The 23,502-nt window shown below is 44.2% G+C and overlaps 1 protein-coding gene across 4 annotated transcripts in view; it reads left to right on the forward strand.

Moving 5' to 3' along the window:
* FRYL (FRY like transcription coactivator) overlaps nucleotides 1-23,502 on the forward strand; it is a 170,011-nt gene that overhangs the window by 96,294 nt on the left and 50,215 nt on the right. For all 4 annotated transcript variants that reach the window (XM_056111529.1, XM_056111530.1, XM_056111531.1 and 1 more), the window contains 13 exons: nucleotides 1,358-1,518; nucleotides 2,149-2,259; nucleotides 3,170-3,324; nucleotides 3,630-3,729; nucleotides 5,702-5,870; nucleotides 10,091-10,350; nucleotides 10,916-11,056; nucleotides 14,248-14,416; nucleotides 17,640-17,724; nucleotides 19,392-19,504; nucleotides 20,417-20,567; nucleotides 21,258-21,361; nucleotides 23,194-23,379. In XM_056111529.1, the coding sequence (XP_055967504.1) occupies nucleotides 1,358-1,518; nucleotides 2,149-2,259; nucleotides 3,170-3,324; nucleotides 3,630-3,729; nucleotides 5,702-5,870; nucleotides 10,091-10,350; nucleotides 10,916-11,056; nucleotides 14,248-14,416; nucleotides 17,640-17,724; nucleotides 19,392-19,504; nucleotides 20,417-20,567; nucleotides 21,258-21,361; nucleotides 23,194-23,379 (1,905 nt within the window). The remainder of the gene's footprint in view (nucleotides 1-1,357; nucleotides 1,519-2,148; nucleotides 2,260-3,169; nucleotides 3,325-3,629; nucleotides 3,730-5,701; nucleotides 5,871-10,090; nucleotides 10,351-10,915; nucleotides 11,057-14,247; nucleotides 14,417-17,639; nucleotides 17,725-19,391; nucleotides 19,505-20,416; nucleotides 20,568-21,257; nucleotides 21,362-23,193; nucleotides 23,380-23,502) is intronic.

Raw genomic sequence — 23,502 nt, forward strand, 5'->3', positions numbered from 1 at the left:
GTCATTTGTGGAGTATAAAACAGCATAACATGAGGCTGACACCTAAGGATAGTAGATACACGGGACAGGAAGATTGCTCCATAGCTGGAAGCCTGCCTCATGAGCAAAGGGGAGAAGGCAGCTGGAATCGAGAAGGGGTCACTAAGAAAATGATGACTTGAGGAACCGGTCAGGATGGGGAGATGTGTGCTGAAAGTAGATAATGGACCAAACATGAAAACCTCTCAGTATCTGCATTGCAAGCCATAATGCTCAAAAGGAGAGAGAGAGTATGGGGAATATTGTCTGCCATGGAGATAGGAGGAGGGTAGGAAAGGGAGGGTATACCAGGGACTTTGGTGGTAGGAAATGTGCACTGGTGGAGGGATGGGTGTTTGATCATTGTGTGATTGTAACCCAAACATGAAAGCTTGTAACTATCACATGGTGATTCAATAAAATTTTTAAAGAAAAGCATAGTACTTCATCACATTTTTAAAAGGTAAAATTCTCTACAAATCTAAGATATAAATATGGCTGTTTCCTTTGATAAACTGTGTAAATATAAATGATTCTTTCTCTTTCTAAAAATAGTTAAAATGTTTTTTATTATCTTGAAAAGCATATGCAAACAGCTGAATTTTAAAATAGGTGGATGTTTGCATTGTATAAAAGGGCTATGAATACTTCTTTCAAGTGCAGGAACCCTGTTTGAATGTTAGGAGCAAGTCCTATTTAGAGGAAAATAACATTTTTCCCCTTCCAAATTTTCAGATCCGAAACTCAATAATGTACAGATTAATTTAGTCCATTGCTAAATATTCGTTTACTTGTCTAAAAGTGTGCACACTGATCATTGTAATCACTGTTAAGTTGTTTCAGTAAGAATAGATGCAGAAAATAGAATTTTAAAATAAAGAACCTTCGGAGGTCATCTAAGCCAGTGGGATTTTTTTTCCAAATTGTATTGTTTCGCAGAGCCTGGAGATTGAATGGTTCCATCGGGAAGGGTTTAGGCCTCCCCGTGTCTCTTTGTCTATATAGATTTCCTGCCCAATCCTTTTATAAAGAATTGCTGAAAACAGCTAGCCAAGTGGAAGTGAGTTTCTGACTCCCACCTGCAGGCGGCTCTGTCCCCAGTGCCCATGAATTTTTTCTGGCTCTCTCGCTCACCTGAACCTCCCTGTGACTCCACCACCACCCCCCTTGCTGCCGTGCTCACATAGAATATAAATGAGATCAATTACTGGGAAGATTTGGGGTGGGCTAACATGAAAACTTTTTTTTAAACTATACTGCATATTCAGTAGCAAGTTACATGCATGTTGAAGTGATAGGCAGAGGAATTAAAATTTTCCCATCTATTTTTTATATACAGTGCATCAGAGAAGAAGTATTTTCCCTCAACAGAGCCTTCGCCACAGTCTGTTTATGCTGTTCAGTCACTGGGCTGGTCCTTTCAGCATCATGTTTACTCCCTTGGACAGATACAGTGATAGAAATATGCAAATCAACAGACACCAGTACTGTGCACTGAAGGTATTGCCTAGGAATCTCTGTCTTCTTTCTCGTGTTAAGAGTAATTTTTTTTTTTCTTTCGGGAACTTGTATTATAAAGATGAGAGGGAACTTTTCATCATACCTAAGACTGCTGGAATATGTATTTTCCTGCCACATTGAAGCACTTACAGTGTAAATTCATTTAAAGTCATAAAAATTGTAGAATTGACTCAGATTAGAATGCTGTTTTCAAGAACTGAGGGTTGGCTCACAGAAGTGCCTAATTTTTTGCCCTCTTTAAGTGCTTTCTTCTATGCGTTCTCCTCTCCCCTCCCTTCCCCTCCCCTCCCCTCCCCTCCCCTCCTCCTCCTGCCACCTCCCCTCCCCTCCCCTTCTCCTCTTCCCACCTCCCCTCGCCTCCCTCTCCCTCTCCTCTCCTCCTGTTCAAACCCCATGACTAATTTAGTATCAAGATATGTATTTACTATCCATGGTATAAATATATTTCTTAGTTTCAAAAATTATTATTACACTTTTATTTGCTAAGAAAGAAAAACAGACAGAGTGACTCTTTAAGCATGAGTAAAGATAGCCCGCCTCTTCTGGTAAAGCAGCCGACATTCGACCTCTGAAATGTTTTAAGTGTAATTCTGATATTATTGTTTGAAGGCTATGTCTGCTGTACTGTGTTGTGGCCCTGTTGCAGATAATGTAGGACTTTCATCAGATGGCTATTTGTACAAATGGTTGGATAACATTTTGGACTCTCTGGACAAAAAGGTAACTATAACAAGCCCCTAACGTTGTCAAGTTGGCCTGGGTGACGGTGAAGCTCAGGGGGCCCTGAGTTTAATTTCCAGCCCTGCATTGCTGCCTCTTCCGTCAAAACCACTGAGTGTGGCCCTGTGGCAGCAAAGCATTTAGGCCCCCACCAGGAACACCACCATCAAAATACTTTGAGTTATCATTGCATCATTTGGAGTTGTTGTATATAATTTGCTGAAAATAGTAATGTTAGATCATTACTAACATTTTTGCATAATCATATGCAAAAAATTTATGTTTAATAGGATATCATCTAAAAAAATTTCAAATCATTATTAGTCACTCATTTGAATAATTTAAAAACTCCTTTTACATTATAGGATTAAGATAGCAAAATATATCTCAAAATAAAGTTTTAAGTCTATGAATTAAATATTAATGTAGAATACATTGAGCTCCCTGGAGAATTATGTTGGTCACCATGTTTAATTTCATTTTAGGGGCCACAGATCAGTTAATCATTCTTTCGTCTCCTTTTTATGCTCGTACAGAAAACCAAGTTAAAATAGGACTGCAATTTTTTTTTCTCTTCACAGTAATTTTTGTCTTGTGGTATTTAAAACATGAACAAAGTTTGAGAAAAATAACTGGAGTGTTTTACAACTCTCGTCTCCTAAATCTCTGAGTCCCTGTTCCCTTGCTCCCCCCACCTGTGGGGCACAGCTGGGGGACAGAGTCTTGTGCAGAGAGTCAGAGTCCAAGGCGAATTGGTCCATGCCTTTGTTATGGGGCAGAATTAATCGAAGAGCTGGACAGAGGGACACTGGGTTCTTGTGGTTAAGTACAGGCGCTGCATGTGACCTCGCCGTGAGGCCCCTGTTCTGTGGCATGTGACGGTCTCTCCTGGGCAATGTCTCAACCTTAGGTTCACCAGCTGGGCTGTGAGGCAGTCACATTATTGCTGGAGCTGAACCCGGATCAGAGCAACCTGATGTACTGGGCTGTGGATCGCTGTTACACGGGCTCCAGGAGGGTGGCTGCCGGCTGCTTTCGCGCCATCGCCAACGTCTTCCAGAACAGGTACTGCATACTCGGCCACGGTGCCATAGATGGAGTTGTTTAAAACCAGCTCCTTTTGAATTCTGGCGTGTGAAGAGATCGGTATTTCACTTTCCTTAAATGGAAATAAAATTTTTAGCGAGAGTAAGAATGAGGAACGCTGTGCATCTGTTGTTGTAACTTTGACCTTTTGAAAAGGAAAGCCTTCTCCCCCACCTCCCATAAGCTTAACAGCTGCGTGCCTGCCGCCCTGCGCCCGTCACATTCATTCACAGGTGTGAAAGCCTCTCAGTATTATTCAGCTCATGTTTAACATTTGTCCCCAGGGATTATCAGTGTGACACAGTGATGCTCCTGAATCTGATCCTGTTTAAAGCAGCTGATGCCTCTCGAAGTATCTATGAAGTTGCTATGCAACTTTTACAGGTTTGTAAACAAAGTCACAATCAAGATATTTTTTAAATTCCAGATTTCATAATCCTCCAACAACCTACTCTTGCTTTGAAAATATACTGCTGTTCAGTTCCCTTTCTGTCTTACTTTTTTTTTAAATATATGGGATGTTGGGAATCGAACCCAGGTTGCCCGTGTCCAAGGCAAAAGCCCTATTGATCCAGCCCCTCCCTTTCTCTTAGTGAGATATGGTATCTGTTTATTGTCACCAGAAGTTAGACAAGTGGGAGAGTTGGAATGGTAGGTAGGGTACTTGCCTTGTACACAGCCAATTCAGTAAGGATGTATTTGTCTCTATTGATGCTCTATTGTGTGTGTGTGGGGTGGGGGGGGGGAAGGGGTCACACCCAGCAGTGCTCAGGGCTTTCTCTTGGCTCTGCACTCAGTATCCTAGTTTAGTAGCCTACTAATTTGATCCACAGCTGCTCATATGGACCCCTAAGCCCTGCAAGAAGTGATCCTGAGGGCAGAGCCAAGAGTAAGCCCTGACTCCACTGGGTGTGGTGCCCCCTGCCCTCACAAAAGAAAAAAGATAGGACACAGATGGCCTGGGTCATCTTGTAAATAACAGACTACTCGGAAGTGGATTGTAGGGTGATTATGTATAATGCCCCAGACACCTGTGTGCATTTGAAAGGACTTCTTCAGACCAAGTGGTTGGGGTGTATGTGTGCATGTTATTAATTCTCTTTATCAGGTAAGGGTATGAGAAAAAAGGGAGAAGTAATTTGCTCTCTGAAGAAACTTTGTATGATTTTTCCTTATTAGATTGAGAAAAAAACCCACAAAATTAACTTACCAAGCACACAAATACATCATTACTGTAAAAAGTTGAGCTAATTGATCATGATGTAGGCTACACCAATAACTAAGGATTAAGGATGTAACTTAAGGGCACCAGAGCCGTAGCACAGTGGGTAGTCTGCTTGCCTTGCACGTGGCCAACCTGGGATTGATCCCAGCATTTCATATGGCCCGTGAACACTGCCAGGAATAATTTCTGCATGCAGGACAGGTAACCCCTGAGCACTTCTGAAAGTGGCCACAAAACAAAACAATGTGATTTAAATGGATGCTGATGTTCCAAAGGGTTCAAAGTGGTAGCACTGGTGTGGACCATATAGGGAATTAATATTTCTTCTTTTATTAAAGAAAGTCCATTAGTATCTGTAATGTCAGAAAAACTTTCAAGTAACTATATTCAGTTGCTGAATTTACTTTCAAAGGAATCTAGGTAGATACAATTAGTATCCTAGTTTAGTAGCCTACTAAATTGTAACAAATCATATCCTAAATTGTAACTAGTACACTAATTATGTCCTACTAATTGTAACAAATTGGCTCTATTTTTTGGGGGGGGTCACACCCAACAATGCTCAGGGCTTACTCCTGGCTCTGCACTCAGAAATTACTCCTGGAGGTGCTGGTGGGGATACCATTTGGGATGCTGGGATCAAACCCAGCAAGGCAAGGCAAATGCCCTACCTGCTGTACCATCATGCCGCCTCCAATCATTGCCTTTAAACACAAAGTGTAAATCCTTTTCAACAGTCTTTGAACCATTGCTTGTCTTCAGAAATTCCCATATAAAAATATTGATGATTTCAGCGTGCAAATGCTGCCTGAGCATGTGCTGCCCGCATCTCCCCTCTTGGATGTGTACTTTCGTGTTTTCATGTCTAATGCTGGGATGTGTGTAGGGCTCTCTCCACCCTTGGAGAAACCTGGGCTCTCTTTTGAGTAGGTTACTCTCTACACTCTCACTTTCTTCCCCTCCTGCCCTTCAAAACCTCCAAATAAAAGCTGTGTAATTTTTTAAAAAATAAAATGAAAATATTGACGATTTCAAAACTGCAATTTCTATTGGGAGTTGTCTTTTTTTGATAATCGTTGATATTTCAAGGAACCATTAAAATATTAAGTTGATGAAATTGCTTCCCTGTAGATCCTGGAACCGAAGATGTTTCGCTATGCTCACAAATTGGAGGTTCCGAGAACAGATGGAGTCCTCAGCCAGCTGTCCCCTCTGCCACATCTGTATTCTGTTTCCTATTATCAGCTGTCTGAGGAGCTAGCACGGGCTTATCCTGAGCTCACTCTTGCCATGTTCTCAGGTAAGATCATGGATCTGGGGAGTTATTCTTTTTTTTTTTTTTTTTTTTTTTGCTTTTTTTGGGTCACACCCGGCGATGCGCAGGGGTTACTCCTGGCTCTACACTCAGGAGTTACTCCTGGTGATGCTCAGGGGACCATATGGGATGCTGGGAATCGAACCCGAGTTGGCCGCATGCAAGGCAAACGCCCTACCTGCTGTGCTATCTTTCCAGCCCCCTGGGGAGGTATTCTTTCACAATCATTTCTAAACTGCTTTCAGGAGAGTTTAAGGAGACACATTCCTACTTTGAATCAAAACCAAATACCCTCATATAAGAAAATTTGGGCTGAGCCACAGTGTGGTGCTCAGGGGAGACTCCTGCCCTGGGCTCTAGTGCTCAGGGTGCTACTGGCTGGGTGCTCAGGAATGATGTGGTGTTGGGGATTGAACCAGGTTCCTGTCTGCAAAGCATGCACTAGAGTCCCTTAAGGTATCTGTCTGACCCTGAGAATAATAATAATAATAATCCTCTCTCTAATAATTAATAATCCTCTCTCATGATAATTCAGGTAATTTTGATAATTAAATTTGATAATTAAAAAATTATAAATAATTTTGATAACTCTTGCTAATTTAATGCATCCCTATGGGGACTTCACATGTACACATCTCTCTCCCTCTCCAACTCACCTTACTCAGGGGACAGAGAAGTGCTTTGTGGGCATTTTAAAGGGATTTCTTCAGTAGACATAGAAGTTGCTGAATCTTTGGATATATGTTTTATTTGGGAGCCTGTCTTTAAAATAATGGCATTGATCAAGGATAATGGTAAAGGTTCACGGCAGAGCCTGGCAAGCCCCCCGTGATGTATTCCATATGCCAGACACAGTAACAACAAAGTCTCCAATGGAGATGTTACTGGGCCCACTCGAGCAAAAAGATGATCAACGGGAGGGCCTTTACCTTTACCTTTTCTTTCTAGAAGTAAAATCTCCGATAATCCAAAAAGATCCTGCAGTCTTAAGTAGATTTATTGCAAGGACCCTTCACTGCTTTTGGGTCCAACTTCTTTTCCTTGAAGCCAACAGGTACTCCTGCTAGAGGCTCAAGAGTCTCTGCATAGCAGATAGGCAAGAGGTCATATCTGCCTGGGGCTTATACAATACATATTTCGGACGGCTTCTTGGATAGATCTAAAGTTCAGTGTTTTCTTAAAGTCGTAGTACTGCACCCTGGGTGGGGTGGGGGCTGGAATTATCCGGAAGTTGGGTGAGTGGTAGAACCCTCAGGTATAATGCAGGGGGTGCTTTCTGTGTTTACGTAAAGAATGGAGATTTCCAAGGGGTTGCTTAATAGTTGTGTTGTTTTGTTTTGTTTTGTTTTACTTTTTTTGGGTCACACCCAGCAATGCACAGGGGTTACTCCTGGCTCTGCACTCAGTAATTACTCCTGGTGGTGCTCAGGGGGACCAACTGGGATGCTGGGAATCGAACTTGGGTCAGCCATGTGCAAGGCAAACACCCTACCCACTATGCTATTGCTCCAGCCCCAGTGGTTGTGTTTTTTTTTTTGAAAAGGGGGAGTAGGCCAGGTGATGTGGGAACCTCCAGTCTTGTGTAGTAACTTTCTGCCCATCGAACACAATAATGGCAGATACCCTCCCATATTCTGTTGTCCTTTATTTGAAAAGGGAATATACTATAAAACTCATTCCACTATTTTTCTGTTTTCACCTGCAAACAGGTCCCTGTTCTAGGATGAGTACCAGACATGCCCCCAGGTGGAGTTCTCGAGTGGGCAGCACCTTGTTGTGCTCTCTCTGTCACGGCCACCTTAGCCTCCTCTGGCATCGTGCCACGTCTTTATTCACCCAGCGGAAGTTGTTTCTCACCCTGGGTTGGCCCAAATAGGAGGAGGCAGCGTCGTTCCTCCCTGCCCACATTCACAGCTGAAAGCAGTTTGCCCGTGTGGTTTGCCCAGGGAGGTGGCAGCCCGCAGGCCCCTGCCATGCCCCCAGCCTCCCACCTCCTGATCAGCCCTTTCAAAGATGGATGATCATGGACACAACACTCCTGCTGGGCTGTTTTCAGGGGCCCCTGTAAACTAACCCAAGGGGTCCAGCCAACTCTAAAAGGCCCTGGGTTGGAGGGGATGGCAGCCGACTCTGCAGCACCCTGCTCCCTCTGACACACTGACCCTCAGTCTCACCTCTCCAGCCACTGACCTCCAAAGTGCCACTGCTCTGTGCTGGAGACATTGGGTATTGGTTACAAGGCACAGAGCTGCTCATGACTTAGTTTAAAGCATGCAGGGTTCCAGCACCAGTCCCTTCCCCAGTGTCCACTTCCTTCCTCTATGGCAGGCACTGTTTTCTCTTCATTTCTTTCCAGAGGAGCCCTTGTTAAAAATAAGTTCTAGCTAGGCATAGCAGTATGCCACACTGAGCACTCCATGGGTATTATATTGACCACGAGGCAAGCTGGTACTCGTGTTACCAGCATTTTACAGATTAGTTAACGGGGCCAGCTCTAGATCAGCACAGTTAGGCTCTAGGTCAGGTCAGTATCGGCTCTAAAGCTCAGATTCATAGCCAGGTGACTGCAATCCCAGAGTGCCTTCACTTCCACTGTCAGTCCATATAAGCACATAAAAGTACATGCCTCATGGCCCCAAAGGACCATCAGAGAGAACAGTGTTTACTTTTGGAAGCTGGAGAGAAACCATGCAGCCATCCAGATGCAATGCTTAGCACCCTGTTTGGTCCCACTGAATCCCACCTGAGCAGAGGTGGTCCCTGAGCAGCCCTGGGTGTGGCCCAAAACCAAAATATTTTTAAAAATCAAAGTTAAACAGCTTATGAAAATTAGACTCCCAGGCCCTGGAATCAACCTTGAGTTTATCTCACTGCAATTTGACCTTTATCTGCCCTTTGGGCAAGTGTGCCAGGACTGTTAAGTGAGGATTAAGGTAAAAGTAACAGTCACATCATAGGAGCTTGCCCTGAACAGAACCAAAACACTGGGTGAGATTATTTACTAAGTTATAGTAGTTTAACTTTCATTGGTCCCCATGTAAGGATGGTCTTTTATAATGTGTTTATTGTGGATAAAAGCACATATGATAAATTCATCCTGTTAATTATTGTAGCTGCTGGAACAATAGAACAGCGGTAGGGCGTTTGCCTTGCACGCAGCCAGCCCGGCCGAGCCGGGTTCAATTCCTCCGCCCCCTCTCAAAGAGCCCAGCAAGCTACCGAGAGTATCTCGCCCATACGGCAAAGCCTGGCAAGCTCCCCATGACGTATTCGATATGCCAAACACAGTAACAACAAGTCTCAAAATGGAGATGTTACTGGGCCCACTTGAGCAAATCGATGAACAACGGTAGGACAGTGACAATTATTGTAGCTGGATGATTCCATCATGTCACATATACAAACATTGTTGAGAAACAAACAGATTTCTCAAGTTTTTCATCCTGAAGAACTGAGACTTTCTGACTGTTAAATTCCACATCTTCCCCTTACCCAAACTTTAGCAACCACCATTCTACTTGATGTTTCTGTGACTTTTGCCATTTGTGATATACTGCATATAAATAGAATCATGTGGTACATGCGTCCTTGTAACTGACTTATTTCACTTGAGACTCACTGTGCTCTCCAGGTGACAGAATTTTTTTTTTTCCTTTTTAAAGGCTGCATGATAGTGCTATAGGGATAGAACTGCCCCCACCCTTTTAATGAGCATTCATCTTTCTTTGCTTTGCTTTAAGAAAAAAAATCATCTTCGGTTGATCAACATTTGAGTTCCTTCCACTTCCTGGCAGTTGTGACTAGCACTGCTAGGAACATGAATATGCAGGTATATCCTTGTGAACCTTTTTCAGACACGTTGAATTAAGAGCTGGAAGTGAGATTGCTGGCTTGGATGGTAAACCAGCTGCCATGTCGTTTTCCCTAAGAGGCACAGTATCTTTACAGCCCCACCAATAGTGCACAGAGGTTTCTCTCCTTCACCACCCACCAACCACCACTCTTAAAAAGTAAACACGTGATTTGTGTTTGCTTTTTTCTTTTTTAAATGAGGGTCAAGTTTACTTAAAACATAAACATTGCTCAAAATTTCTGGAAACGATAAACATCAGCTTAAACAAAGAGATGTCGGAATGAACCACATATCATGGGAAGTCGGAGTCACATCTGTTGTTCCCCCTTCGGGGGCTTATTTTCAATCACAGAAATAAGCCAGAGAATCCCGACGGCGCACCCCGCGGGCAGGCAAGTCATGCTGCACTATCTGCTACCCTGGATGAACAACATTGAGTTGGTCGACTTGAAGCCTCTGCCCACTGCACGGCGGCACGATGAAGACGAAGACGAGTCCTTCCACGACCGAGAGCAGATGGTGACAAGCAGGCGGTGGCTGCGAGGAGAAGGCTGGGGGTCCCCACAAGCCACGGCAATGGTTTTGAACAATCTGATGTACATGACAGCGAAGGTAAAACGGGCCTTGTGGAAGCTGTGTGCCCTCACTGAGCTAGGAAGAGAAAAGCAGGAGTTAGATCAGCCCAGGATAACCAAAGCATGGGCCGGCGCACATGTGAACCTGCCCGGTAAATCCATCCAACTTCCTGGCAGATACAAATATCTCTTGAAGGAGAGTAGGGGAGGGGGGAGGCAGGGAGCTGAAATCACATAAGATCGATGATGTCTATGTTTAGTTTGTTGAAAGGAATTCTTATTTCCCTACTGTGTGGAAAAGTTGTTGATTTATTTTTTGCTCTTTGGTTCACACCTGTCGGTGCTCAAGGGTTACTCCTGGCTCTGCACTCAGGAATTATTTCTGGCAGGTTCAGGGGACTATCTGGAATGCCAGGAATCAAAGTCAGATGGGCTGTGTGAAAGCATGTGCCTTACCCATTGTATTATTGCTCCAGCCCCCAGTATGGAAAAGCTAAAAGCCTATCACGAAAAAAAAAAGTTACCTTTTACTGTGTTTTGGCATAAGGTAGGTCTTGCTGGGCTCTCATGACTGACGTCTGTGTTGTGTTTTCTGCTTCTAGTACGGTGATGAGCTGGCCTGGTCGGAAGTGGAAAATGTGTGGACCACACTTGCGGATGGCTGGCCCAAGAACCTGAAAATAATTTTGCACTTTTTGATCGGCATTTGTGGCGTGAACAGTGAACCAAGCCTTTTGCCTTACGTACGTATGCATTTAGGCTTACTGAACTACTTTGTTGTTTTCCACTTGCTTCCCTGGTGTCTTGTATCAGGGACTTTTTCAGGGCTGCTGGAGGCCAGTGGAGGCAAAGCAGAAGCCAGGATGGGCACAGTCAGGAGGCCGCACACACACGGGCTTATTCACGGCTTCATCTAACAAATATCTAGGGACTGGAGGAATAGTACAGCAGGTAGGGCGTTTGTCTTGCATGCGACCGATCCAAGTTCGATTCCCAGCATTATTTATGGTAACCTGAGCACTGCCAGGAGTGATTCCTGAGTGCAGAGCCAGGAATCAGAGGTGTTAAAGCAGGATAGTGAGGACTGTCTTCCTGCCCCTAGAAGCAGGAGAATGCAGGATGAGAAATTCTCTACAACAAATACGCAGTCTCTGCCTTCTACCCCTGTGCATCGCCGGGTGTGACCCAAAAAGCAAAAAAAATTATCTAATTTTATTGGAGCTGGAGTGATAGTACAGCGGGTAGGGCGTTCGCCTTGCACACAGCTGCTCTGGCCGACCCAGTTTCAATTCTTTCGCCCCTCTCAGAGAGTCCAGCAAGCTACCGAGAGTATTCACCCGCATGGCAAAGCCTGGCAAGCTACCCGTAACGTATTCGATATGCCAGACACAGTAACAACAAGTCTCAAAATGGAGACATTACTGGGCCCACTCGAGTAAATCGATGAACAGCGGGAGGACAGTGCTTCAGTGATACAGCGCTAACTTTATTACAGATCAGGGACTCTTTGAGGTCCTCTTTGAGAATATTACAGTCTGATGCATAATAAGGTAGATTTTTATTCTTTGAACTTACAGCACACTGACTCATTGAGTAAGGCAGTAAGTTAACAATGCACAGTCGTGCTCAGGACAAAAGAAAATTGCACCATTCTGAGAGTAAACCAGGAACCTCAGCTGCTTGGAGGACCCAGAGTGATACTGGAGAGAAAGGACTAGAAAGCAAGGCCCCAGAATTAAGGATGTTGAGCATTTCTTCACAGCAGGAGCTGGCCTGGGGGTGTTAAAGCAGGATAGTGAGGACTGTCTTCCTGCCCCTAGAAGCAGGAGAATGCAGGATGAGAAATTCTCTACAACAAATACGCAGTCTCTGCCTTCTTGAAAGCAAAGCAGCACTGAGGTCCCTTCATGTGGGGAGAAGAGTATGAAGCTCCCAAACACGCAACATGCACAGATCTCCCAAGCATGTGCATCCGTGTGCCTAGCTGTCGTCACATCAGGGCTGAAAGTGTTTGCTATCAAGGACAACCTCGACCAGTTGCACACTGAAAGTGCTCAGGTATCCTGCTTTAAACAAACCCCATGATAGCTTTGCTATCTCCAGCCTCTTCCAAGTCACCTTCATTTCTGTGGGCACGTGCCAGGGTTGTTGGGACTTAGGAAGCATGTAGGAGTAGGCAGATGGAGAGCCGTGGGTCATGCCTCGTGGTGCTTCTCCCACCACACTTTGATTTATCTCTTTCCCAGATTGTCCTAGTGCTCACTGTCATCAGATATAGTATTTTACCTATTGACCACCTTCAGCTAGTGTGCTGTGAATTGCCTAAGATCAGAGTTGTTTGGGTTTTGTTTTGTTTTGTTTTGTTTTGTTTTTGGTTTGTTTTCCTATTTGGTGCATTGCTGATACAACCTAGAAGTTGTCACAAAAGGTGCCCATTCATTACTAAACAAGTTGGGGCTGGAATTACCAATAGGCATGAAGTTTTAATTCTCAAGTGAATTAAATTTTAATTCTCAAGGTGAAGTTCAGGGAGCAGCCATTAGCCTGGAATTTAAAAGGAGCCATGCTTGATAAATGACACTTTACATGTATCAAGCCACATTTATGAAGCATGGCTGTTGACCAGGCTTAGGCCAAGCACTTTGTCTCCATCTGTTCTCAGAGTGCTCAAGAGAAATCTGTGGTTTGGGGGAGGCGGCTGCTACTATGCAGATAAAGAAGAGAGGAATGGAGAAGAGTCGGATACATCAAGTCACATGGCCCTGGTGCTCAGCTGATTAGTAGGACCGGCCCTGCCACCTGGTGATGCTAGAACATTAGTTAGCGCCTTGGGGAGTCAGAGAGTGCGCTGGCCCTGGGGCTGAAGACTTGACCAGATCTGGGTTGTGAGTGCTCAAGGGATCTTCTGAGTTGGGCAGAGCAGAAAGGAGTTGCCAGGTCTCAGCTGGAGATCTGGTTCTTGTTCTGGTCCAGGCCTGAGAGTGGATTTCCAGCAAACTTAGTGTGATCATACCCTGATTCAGTAATACATAGTATTCCTAAAATAGACATTAAACTCCAATGATTGAGGTGGGAGAGGAAGCTTTTACCTTTCTCATTTTGAACTCATGCTGTGTAGGTATTGTTTGAGTGCTTCATGACTCTTACCTCACTCTGACAGTTAGATGATAAGGTGATTTAATACCGTGTGGACAGGTTTTGCTGTTCGAAAGTGCAAGGTGAGGGAAGGGAAAGAAGTAGATGGCATTATGGAAAACGTTAAACTATTTTTCCCCTCCTATGAGGATACAGGGATGAGGGGTAGGGCCTGATCTATCATTCAGAGGACTGGGGGAGGCCCAGGTTCAAACCAGAGCATACTACGTGGAACAGCCCCTGCTATCCCTGAGCACTGCCTGACGTGCCTCAAAAGATAATTCTGGAAAAAAGAACCCTCCCCCCTCAAACTGAAGGGGCTATAGACAGGACAGGCGTTAAGGCTCATGCCTTGCATGCAGCTGACCTTGATTGAAGCCCCCTGACATCACAACCCAGGGAGACCCCAGCACCAACAAGGTGGCTTCAGTGACACACACACACAGTACTCAAGGGCCAGGGCAGTGCTGCCTTCAGACCCTTGCATTGCTCCCCTTCCCAAAAATGAAGCTTTGCAGGGAACAAGCAGTGTTCATAAAGCTGCTTGAATGGCGTCACTGCTCCTCGGAGTGTCTCAGATTTATTCCCTTCCTTCCTTTATTTTGCAGTGCCAGAGATGTGCCCAGGGCCTCCATCATGCACCGCCTGTGTGTACCAGAAGGCTTTTCCCGGACCCAGCACTCAGATCTAATCCCTGCTCATTTTTCTTGCAGTCAAAGTTGAATTTTAATTTTGATTAAAATTTCTCAATACAAATTCATGAAATAAAAACTGTGCTTTTTTTCTTCCTGAACCACAGGTGAAGAAAGTGATTGTATATTTGGGTAGAGACAAAACAATGCAGTTGCTCGAAGAGCTGGTGGGTGAGCTTCAGCTAACAGAGCCCGTGAGCTCTGGCGTCACCCACATGGACAACCCCCCGTATTACCGCATCACTTCCAGCTATAAAGTACCCTCCGTCACCTCAGGTGAGAGTCACTTCAAACAGGTAATGTGTTGTTCTGAAGGAGCTTCCCAGGATTCTTTCTCCTAGCGAGGGTTTATTTATTTTTGAGAATCCCATCCAGAAATCAGAGGCAAGCATTAGTCAACCTGGCCAGACTTTGTGACTGGGTTAAAGAAATTGACAACATAAGGATTATTATAGTATTATAATATCCATAGATTATAGAAACATATATGTGTTCTTCAGAACCAGGATACAGGCCCCTGTACAACAAACAAATTGTAGTGACTCTAGTAGGGTGTTAAAATAAAAATGTTTCCATGAGGCCAGAGCAATAATATAGCACTTGCCATGCATGTAGCCGACCCGGGTTTGATCCCTGACTTCCATTTGGTCCCTCAAGCACTGCCAGGAGTGATTCTTGAGTGCAGAGCCAGGAGTATCCCTGAGCATCGCTGTAAGAGCCACCCCCCAAAAAAATTGCTTCCTTATTAAAATCGCTTTATGATTTCCTACCATCATGGGATGTCAACCACACATAGAATCCAGTCATGTGGGCACATGTACTTTTACACTTACGCCATAGTTACATTTGTGCTCCTCTTTTTCTTCCTTTTTTTTTTAATTGAATCACCATGAGATACAGTTACAAAGCTTTCATGTTTGATTATCAGTCATACAATGATTGAACACCCATCCCTCCAACAGTGCACATTTCCACCACCAATGTCCCCAATATTCCCACGCCCCCCCCCCCAATCCAAGACTTCCCCCTGCCTTTATAGAAGACAATTTCCTCCATACTCTCTCTCTACTTTTGGGCATTATGGTTTGCTCGAATTTTCCCACCACCATTCAAGCCTGCCTGCCAGGGGCAGATACTAGATAATTTATTTTCTATTGCTTATTATGAATATCATGAGTGGTCACACGGCTGCTTTTGCGACTGCGTGCTTCTGGAATTCTAAAATTGTAAATGTTTGGGGTCCAGAGATATCTCCATAGGGAGCTAATCATTTTGAGATTCATTTGGGAGTCTGGATGGATTAAGTCTATTGATGTGCTGAGATGGCTCCTGTAGTCAGATCATGGGCTTGACCCCAAGGGGGCAAGAGAGATCAGCAGGAGCGGCCTGTCTCCACTGCCACCACGAGGCCTGGAATCTTAGTCCTGCAAACTGCATACCTGGGTTTTGTTTCTGGAAGCTCATGCCGCCGGGGTTTCATCTGGGGCGGGCAGAGAGGGCACACCTGCTCCATCTGAGGTGCCTGGGTGGATTGGCTTGGTACAGGGCCCAAGTGGTCATCTTTTTCTATTGTGTTTTCTACTATGTTTTTATAATTTTCATGACTTAGGGACTTTGTTGTTGTTGTTGCCTTCCCTTTGTGTTGCTCTGTCTCAGGAGAGCTCACACTTACGGTAACTCCTGGGGTGAAGCGGGTGGTGCTGGGGATCAAACTCTCAGCCTCATTAGCGCAAAGCGGGAGCTCTAAGAGCCACTCAGCCACATCCCAGGGCCTCATTGAAACTATCTGAGTTGAAGAAACTGTCCCCAGTGGCTGGCTTCCATCGGAAATCAGTATCATATTTGAGCTATGGTAGATTTGGTTTCTGTGAAACTCATTGTCAGTCAGTTTACGTTAAATGTTTTTGGCGTGTTAATAATATTATTGGTATAATTAGTAGTCATTTAAATAGGCAGATCTTCATCTGTGAAATAAGTTTTGTTACTTTTACGTCAGTCTTTTATTTTTTCTGAAATTTTTGATAATTTTCGCTATTGAATTTTTTCATATCTGTTAGAATGTTTTTAACTCCAGATTTTTTAAAAAATTATAAATGTTTTTGGACCATCCTATTCAATGATCTGTGGTATATTTTCTTCCTCTCTTTTCTCTACAATTAGAACATTCTATTTTCTCTAATTGTTGTTTGCTCTGATTTATCTTGGTAAAAGTTTTCCTCAAAAATTGACCAATTTTAGAATATTTTTTCCCGTGAAGACTGGAGTATTTGGGGGGCCAGAGAACTAGTACAGTGTATAGACCACTTGCCTCGCACATGGCCAACCTGGGTTCAATTCCATATTCCCCGAGCTCACCAGGAGTGATGCTTGAATGGAAAGCCAAGAATAAACTTCGAACATCACCAGGTGTGACCCACTCCCCCCTCCAAAAAAAAAAAAAGTGTTTTTTTTTAGTAACTATTGACTTTTTTTTTTTAACTTCGGGATCAGGTGTATTACCTAAGAGAAAATTCTGCTATGCATCTGCCTAGAGTAGCAGATACTAAAAGTGCTGTGTGTGTGACCCAATAGATATCACCTGTAGAATGACACACAGTCTGGCAGTCTGGGGGTAAGACTGATCTAGGGAAATACGGCCTCAGGTTTTAGTGGCTATGTCGTCACTTAATCCCCATTTTCTGAGTAAAACATCTGCCTCCATTCATTGTACATGGTATGTCTTAGTCCAGAAGTGTTAGGATTTCCCCACATCAGAGAAGACTTGTGGAAATGGAGAGAGATAGTCCTCCTGTTACAAGAGGCAGGGGTGTTAGGTCTTCCTGACCAGCCACTTCTGAGATAGATTTTCAAGCCCTCCCACCGTTTCCTGGAGTGATAGCACACCGGGTAGGGCGTTCGCCTTACAAGCGGCCAACATGGCCAACCCGAGTTCGATTCCTCCGCCCCTCTCGGAGAGCCCGGCAAGCTACCGAGAGTATTCGATATGCCAGACACAGTAACAACAAAGTCTCCAATGGAGACGTTACTGGGCCCGCTCGAGCAAATCGACGATCAATGGGAGGGCCTTTTCCTTTACCTTTACCCACCGTTTCCCACCTTCCACTTCACTCCCTACTTCCAGGGCTGCTTCGAATCCTTTGAGGGATAGGCAGCATAGATTGAATGGAGATTTGATTCTCTCACAGCCAGCCGAGGCTCTGCCTTCTTAGCCTTAGTTGCTTCTTGTCCCCTGCTTCCACACAGGTTTCGTGGCTACTGTCTTCTTCCCCTATAATCACTTTGCTCTCCTGCTAGTGGGGTTTTAACACTGAAATTTTCATTGTTTTTGTCTTCTTTCTGTTCGGTAGTGCCAGGGACCAACCCAGAGGCTGGGCCACTCTCCCAAACTGTGCATCCCTTGCCCTGCAATCTTTTCTTAGTGGGTTATCCCAAACTCTTGAGTTAACAGATAGTTTTTATTTCTTTTTTCATTGGTTTTTCTATTTTATTTCGACTACAGGAACTACTTCCAGTAGCAATACAATGGTAGCACCCACTGACAGCGATCCTGATAATAAGCCATTGAAAGAGAATCTTGAAGAGGGGTGAGTCCATATCAGCCTTTCGGTTTGATGGAGACTGATTGTCATTAGAATAAACAATAATGTCTGCACTGAGATGTATTTCTCACTTAAAGGAACAGTGACTAAATATATTTCATGTTGGAAATAGTCTACTTTTGGGGTTGGGCGGTGTCATTGGCTCTTGTGGTGGATGGATGGGGTGGGGGGGAGGCGTGTAGCCTGACACTTTCTGTGTTGCTATACATTTTTTAACTCTTCTAAATGAATATTTCCTATGCCTGTTTTAATATAAAATAGTTTTCACAAGAACATTATTTTAAATTTTTATTTTTTTAATTGAATCACAGTGAGATACACAGTTAGAAAGTTGTTGTTCACCGTTGGATTTAAGTCATATCATGTTCCAACACCTGTCCCTCCACCAGCGAACATTTCCCACCACCAAATTCCCAGTCTCCCTCACACCCCTCTCCCCTGCCTCTGTGGCAGGCAGTTACTCTCTCTTTCTCTCTTTCTCTCTCTTTCCTCTCTCCCTCTCCCTCTCTCCCTTTCCCTCCCTCTCTCCCCCCTCCCTACCTTCCTCTTTCCCTTTTTTTCCCCTCCTTCTCTTCTTCTCTCCCTCTGTCCCTCTCCCTTTCTCCCTTTTTATCCCTCTCTTTCTCTTCCTCTCTCTTACCCCACCCTTTTTGGGGCATTATGGTTTGTAGTACAGATACCAAAAGGGTATCATGTATATCCCTTTACCTACACTCAGTTCTTGTCCAGAATGATTATTTCCAACTGTTATTCTCATTCTGGTCCCTTCTCTATCCTAATTGCCCTCTGCCCCCCCCCCATGCACTTGTGGTAGCTTCCACCATTGGCCGGTCCTCCTTGCCCCTGTTTTCCTTGGCCTTGGACATTAGTTTCATACTATTATTTTAAAATCCTACAAACGAATGCATTCATTCTATATCTGTCCTCTCCTTCTGACTCATTTCATTCAGCATAGTGTCCATTCATTTATCAGCAGATTTCATGACTTCATTTTTCCTAATAGCTGCGTGGCACTCCATTGTATAGATGTACCATTGTTTTCTTTATCCATTCATCTGTTCTTGGGCACTCAGGTTGTTTCCAGAATCTGGCTCTTGTGAATAGTCACAAGAATATTTTATGGGGGCTGAGCGATAGCACAGTGGTAGGGCATTTGCCTTGCACTTGGCCAACCCGGGTTTGATTCCCAACATTCCATATGGTCACCCGAGCACCACCAGGAGTAATTACTAAGTGCAGAGCCAGGAGTAACCCCTGTGCATTGCTAGGTGTGACCCAAAAAGCAAAAAAAAAAAAAAAATCATGGCAACAATTTAAGAAAGGTCTTCAGGTGTAAGTTAAATGACTTAAACACATAATCTTTGATTTGCAAGATGAAAGAGATGGATATAAGAGTAACATTCTGTTCATGTTTGTTTGGTTTTGGTTTTGGGGCAGTACCCAGCAGCCCTCAGGGATCTCTCCTGACATGGTTTAGGGATGCTAGGGATTGGTTGAACCCAGATCAACCATGTGCAAGGCCAATGCCCTATTCACTGTCCTATTGCTATGACCCCACGTTCATATTTTAAGTACTACGTTCTTTGGGAAACACATGGGGTTAAGTGTGACTGCCAGCCCAGCTTTGCTAACCCCTGTGATCATTCCCGTAGCTACGTGCACCTCGACATCTACGGTGGACTCAACAGCCATTTAAATCGCCAGCACCACAGGCTAGAATCCCGATATAGTAGCAGCTCTGGAGGATCTTATGAAGAAGAGAAAAGTAATACATTCCAAATGTTTTTCCCCCCAATAATTATCATGTCAAAGTGTATCATTATATTAATGTTAACAAGTATACTTTTTCCAATACATTTTTTTTTATGAAGTGTACTTAATTGCTACTAGAGGTATTCAGACATTATCGGAAATGCCCTGGTTTATCAGAATTGACAACACCAGTCGGGGCAATGTATAGCAAAAACCCCATTTTGCTGCTGGTAAGTCAGAAAGCACCTGAGAGTTGGTACTTAGGAAGCATCACCAAGCAGGCACCGACAGGGGCTGTTCCCAGCCATGCCCTTTCTCCGCTGGTTCACATTTGATGATGAGCTCTCAGGTGCACTTGTCACACGAACCATTTCCTTGGGTCTCCCTGGACTGCTCAGGTAAGGTAGAAAGGGAAGCAGGAGGCATCAGACTGGAAGGTGCCCCGAGGATAATCTGGTCTGCTCTCATTTTGCACATAGTGAAACTGAGGTCCAGAGAGGTTAAGTGACTTAGCCACTTCAGGCAGAATTCTCATCCTGGATGTCATATTTTCCCCCTACATTCTGCAGGCCCTTTTCAGATGGGTTCCTGCTGGCCCCATCTCTGAGAAACTCAGAACAGAGTAACTACCCAGCAGGCAGTGCTCCTGGGATGGGGTCTCCTGGCTTTGACCTCAATATATGGAGTCATAGCGAAGTCTCTGGTGTAGTTTTGCTTTGATCTAAAGGACAGAGTCTCTTTCTCTCTATGACTTACTTCAATTGCCACGTCCTTATATACCCAGGCCTTCCTAGAAAACTGTGAAATAGTGGGGAAATCATTCTGATCTCTTTCCAATGCTATGAGTAGTTGGTGTCTTACTAGAGTTTGCTTAACTTGGCAGAAAATAGATGGTGTAGAAAATGAGATCATTTTATTTTGATAGGTGATTCAATGCCACTTTATTCTAATTGGCGGCTGAAAGTGATGGAGCATAATCAAGGAGCACCACTGCCCTTCCCGCCAGCCGGAGGCTGCTGGTCACCGCTGGTGGATTACTTGCCTGAAACATCATCACCTGGATTACCTCTTCACAGGTGGACTACAGTGTCATTCCTATTTCCCATAAGCTAGACTGCTGCCCACCACTCTGAGCTTGCTCTCTGCCGTCTGCAACACCGACCAGAAGCAGGCTTCTCTCCTGCCTCCCGTGATAGCTCTTAGTGCGAAAACTAGTGATCTCCAAAATGCAGAGTTCTTCCTGGGTGCAATGAATCTGTATTAACCCACTACTGATGCTGCTTTTCTGGGTGTCTGCCATAGTTACTTGACCTTTCTGAGACCCAGTCGCCGCCTTAGAAAGCCCCTTTGTGGTAGGTAGATGACATATTTTCCCCACCCACAAAAAAAAAAAAAACCTGAGTTAAAAAATGGAATTCGACATGGCAAAGTCACCAAGGACAGTGCTTTCCAAAGATCTCGCTGTACCAGACATGGAACGAACACCTGGCCTCAGTGGGTGAGGTATTAGGTTGAAGATGAAGAATATAAGGCCCTTGATTTCAAGGAAGGAGGCCTTCATAACTGTTTTGTTTATAATTTTTACTATCACATAACCATTTCTTCAGCTGTATTTCTTTTTCTCCTCTTTTTCCCCCCTTGATGAGCTGCACTTTTCTGTAAGATACAATATGACATATTCCAAGTAATTTGTACATGCTTTCCCTGCCCCCACCTGGGTCACTCGGAAATGCTGAAAGTATCTCTAATGCTCTTATTCTTCGTAGGTGTAACATAGCCGTGATCCTTTTGACCGACCTGATTATTGATCACAAAGTGAAGGTGGACTGGGGGAGCTACCTCCATCTTCTTCTTCATGCCATTTTTATAGGTAATCTTGGTTTTTTTCTATTCTCGCAATGGTTTGAAGTCGGTCTGGTTTTAAGAACATCTCTACTTGTTTTGGTACATACTTGGGGAGTGTCATTTCCATGACATTGCTTACAGTGACTCTCATGGTCTAATGGGGGATCTGGTCTCTCTCTTAACCACCAGCAAATCTATTAGCCACATTTTTATTCCAGTGGAACACACACACACACACACACACACACACACACACACACACATACACACACACATCATCATCATCATCATCATCATCATCATCATCATCATCATTACTTAGCAAGAAAAAAAGCTGTAACAAGAAAAAAAGTAGTTCACCTCTCAAAAATGGAAGATTTCAGAATGAATGGACAAAATAGGTCCTGTGTGTTTCCCAGACTGGTGGGACAGTCTGATGAAAGGAGTTGACTCATGGACAGTCTGATTAAAGCCGTGTCCCTCAAAAGACTTGTGAGAACTGTCAGCTCATCAGTCTCTTGGATGCTTTAAAGATAGCTCTCAAAGCTGGTCAAAATAGCCACCCCCATATTTTTCCTAGTTGTATATTAATTAAGTTTCTACTACTTCTCTCCTTTATCTAGCATTAATCTACTGATAAATACAGGATGGCACCAAAAAATCATCATTTAAAGATTGGTTTATATCTGCTGTTGTGTAATGATCATATCTAAGGGCTCCCTAAATTGTATACCTGAAACCCAGTCTCGATTCTCCTGGAACTGTATGACCAGGACAACTTTAGCTATTTTTTATTTATGACCCGTTTTCATTTCAAAAAATGAATCTGGAGGAGCATTGCCAGGAGAGATTTGTTTCTCTGTTGATTTTGAATCAGATTTGGTCATCATGCATTCAGAAAATATTTACTGCTGCCAAATATTTTGTGACCCCAACATTCATTTGTGTGACCCTTATGGAGTCCTGGTCCACAATTTGAAGAAGCATTCTCCTAGGGCAGTCGGCGTTTGTCAAGGTGTGTAAGACCTCTAGGCCAATGACACTATGTCACACATCATCTCTGACCAAATAGTTCCTAGATTTTCAACTTCTCTCTTTATGTGGGGAGACGGGAGCAGGAGTCACACCCGGCAATGCTCAGGGGTTACTCCTGGCTCTGCACTCAGGAATCACTCCTGGCGAGGCAGGGGGGACCTTATGGGATCTGGGGATAAAACCCAGGTTGGCTCCATGCAAAGCAAGTGCTCTCCTGCAGTACTGTCACTCCAGCTTTATAGAGTTTTAGCTCCTCTTTAAAATACAAGTTTCAAAAAAATAAAATAAAATAAAAATAAGAAAAATAAAATACAAGTTTCACTGGCAAGAATCTTCATTTTTTTTAAATTTTTATTTTAAAAAGTAGTTCACAATATTTGATTACATTTAATATTCCAACACTAATCCCACCACCATTACACCTTCCCACTACCATATTTCAGGTGTTTCCATCCCAAACCCTAATCCCTGCCCCAAAGCAGAACCAAAATAATACAGTATTTCCCTCAAAGGTTGGTTACCTCCTACTTTGAATCCCATCAAATGTGGTGCGGTACCCTTGGAGTATGGGTAGGGTGTGTCCTATGAAACATTTGAGGCCATGGGGTCCAGGAAAAGTTTCACTCATGGGTGAGGCTCAGCCTGAGCGCGTGGAGAGCAGCCGTGACCTGGTGGCAGTCGTGTCCTGGAGGTTTTCAGCTGCTGAGGCTGGGTCCCTTGGGGAGCGGAGGGGTCTTGTTACTCCCTTTCCCTTCTGGGGGAGTAGGATGTGTCAAGAATCTTTCTCTTTATGGATGACGGTTCTTCCACGGTTCCCTGTAGGGTTCGACCACTGCCACCCTGAGGTGTATGAGCACTGCAAGCGGCTGCTCCTTCACCTACTCATAGTGATGGGACCCAGCAGCAACATCCGCACAGTTGCCTCTGTCCTTCTCAGGAACAAGGAGTTCAGTGAGCCCAGGGCGCTCACGGTCAAGCCGGCGGCACACTCTGATTACACTTTCACAGGTATTTCCTGCACACTCTGGCCCGAACCGGGGTCAGGCTCCTTTGTTCATTTGGGCTCTTAGAGGAGAGGAAGCAAGCGAAATAAAAGTGGGACTACTGGGACCTGAGAAAAGATACAGAGGG

The sequence above is a fragment of the Sorex fumeus genome, unplaced genomic scaffold (genome assembly GCF_029834395.1).
Source record: "Sorex fumeus unplaced genomic scaffold, SorFum_2.1 ptg000013l, whole genome shotgun sequence".
Lineage (NCBI taxonomy): Eukaryota > Metazoa > Chordata > Mammalia > Eulipotyphla > Soricidae > Sorex > Sorex fumeus.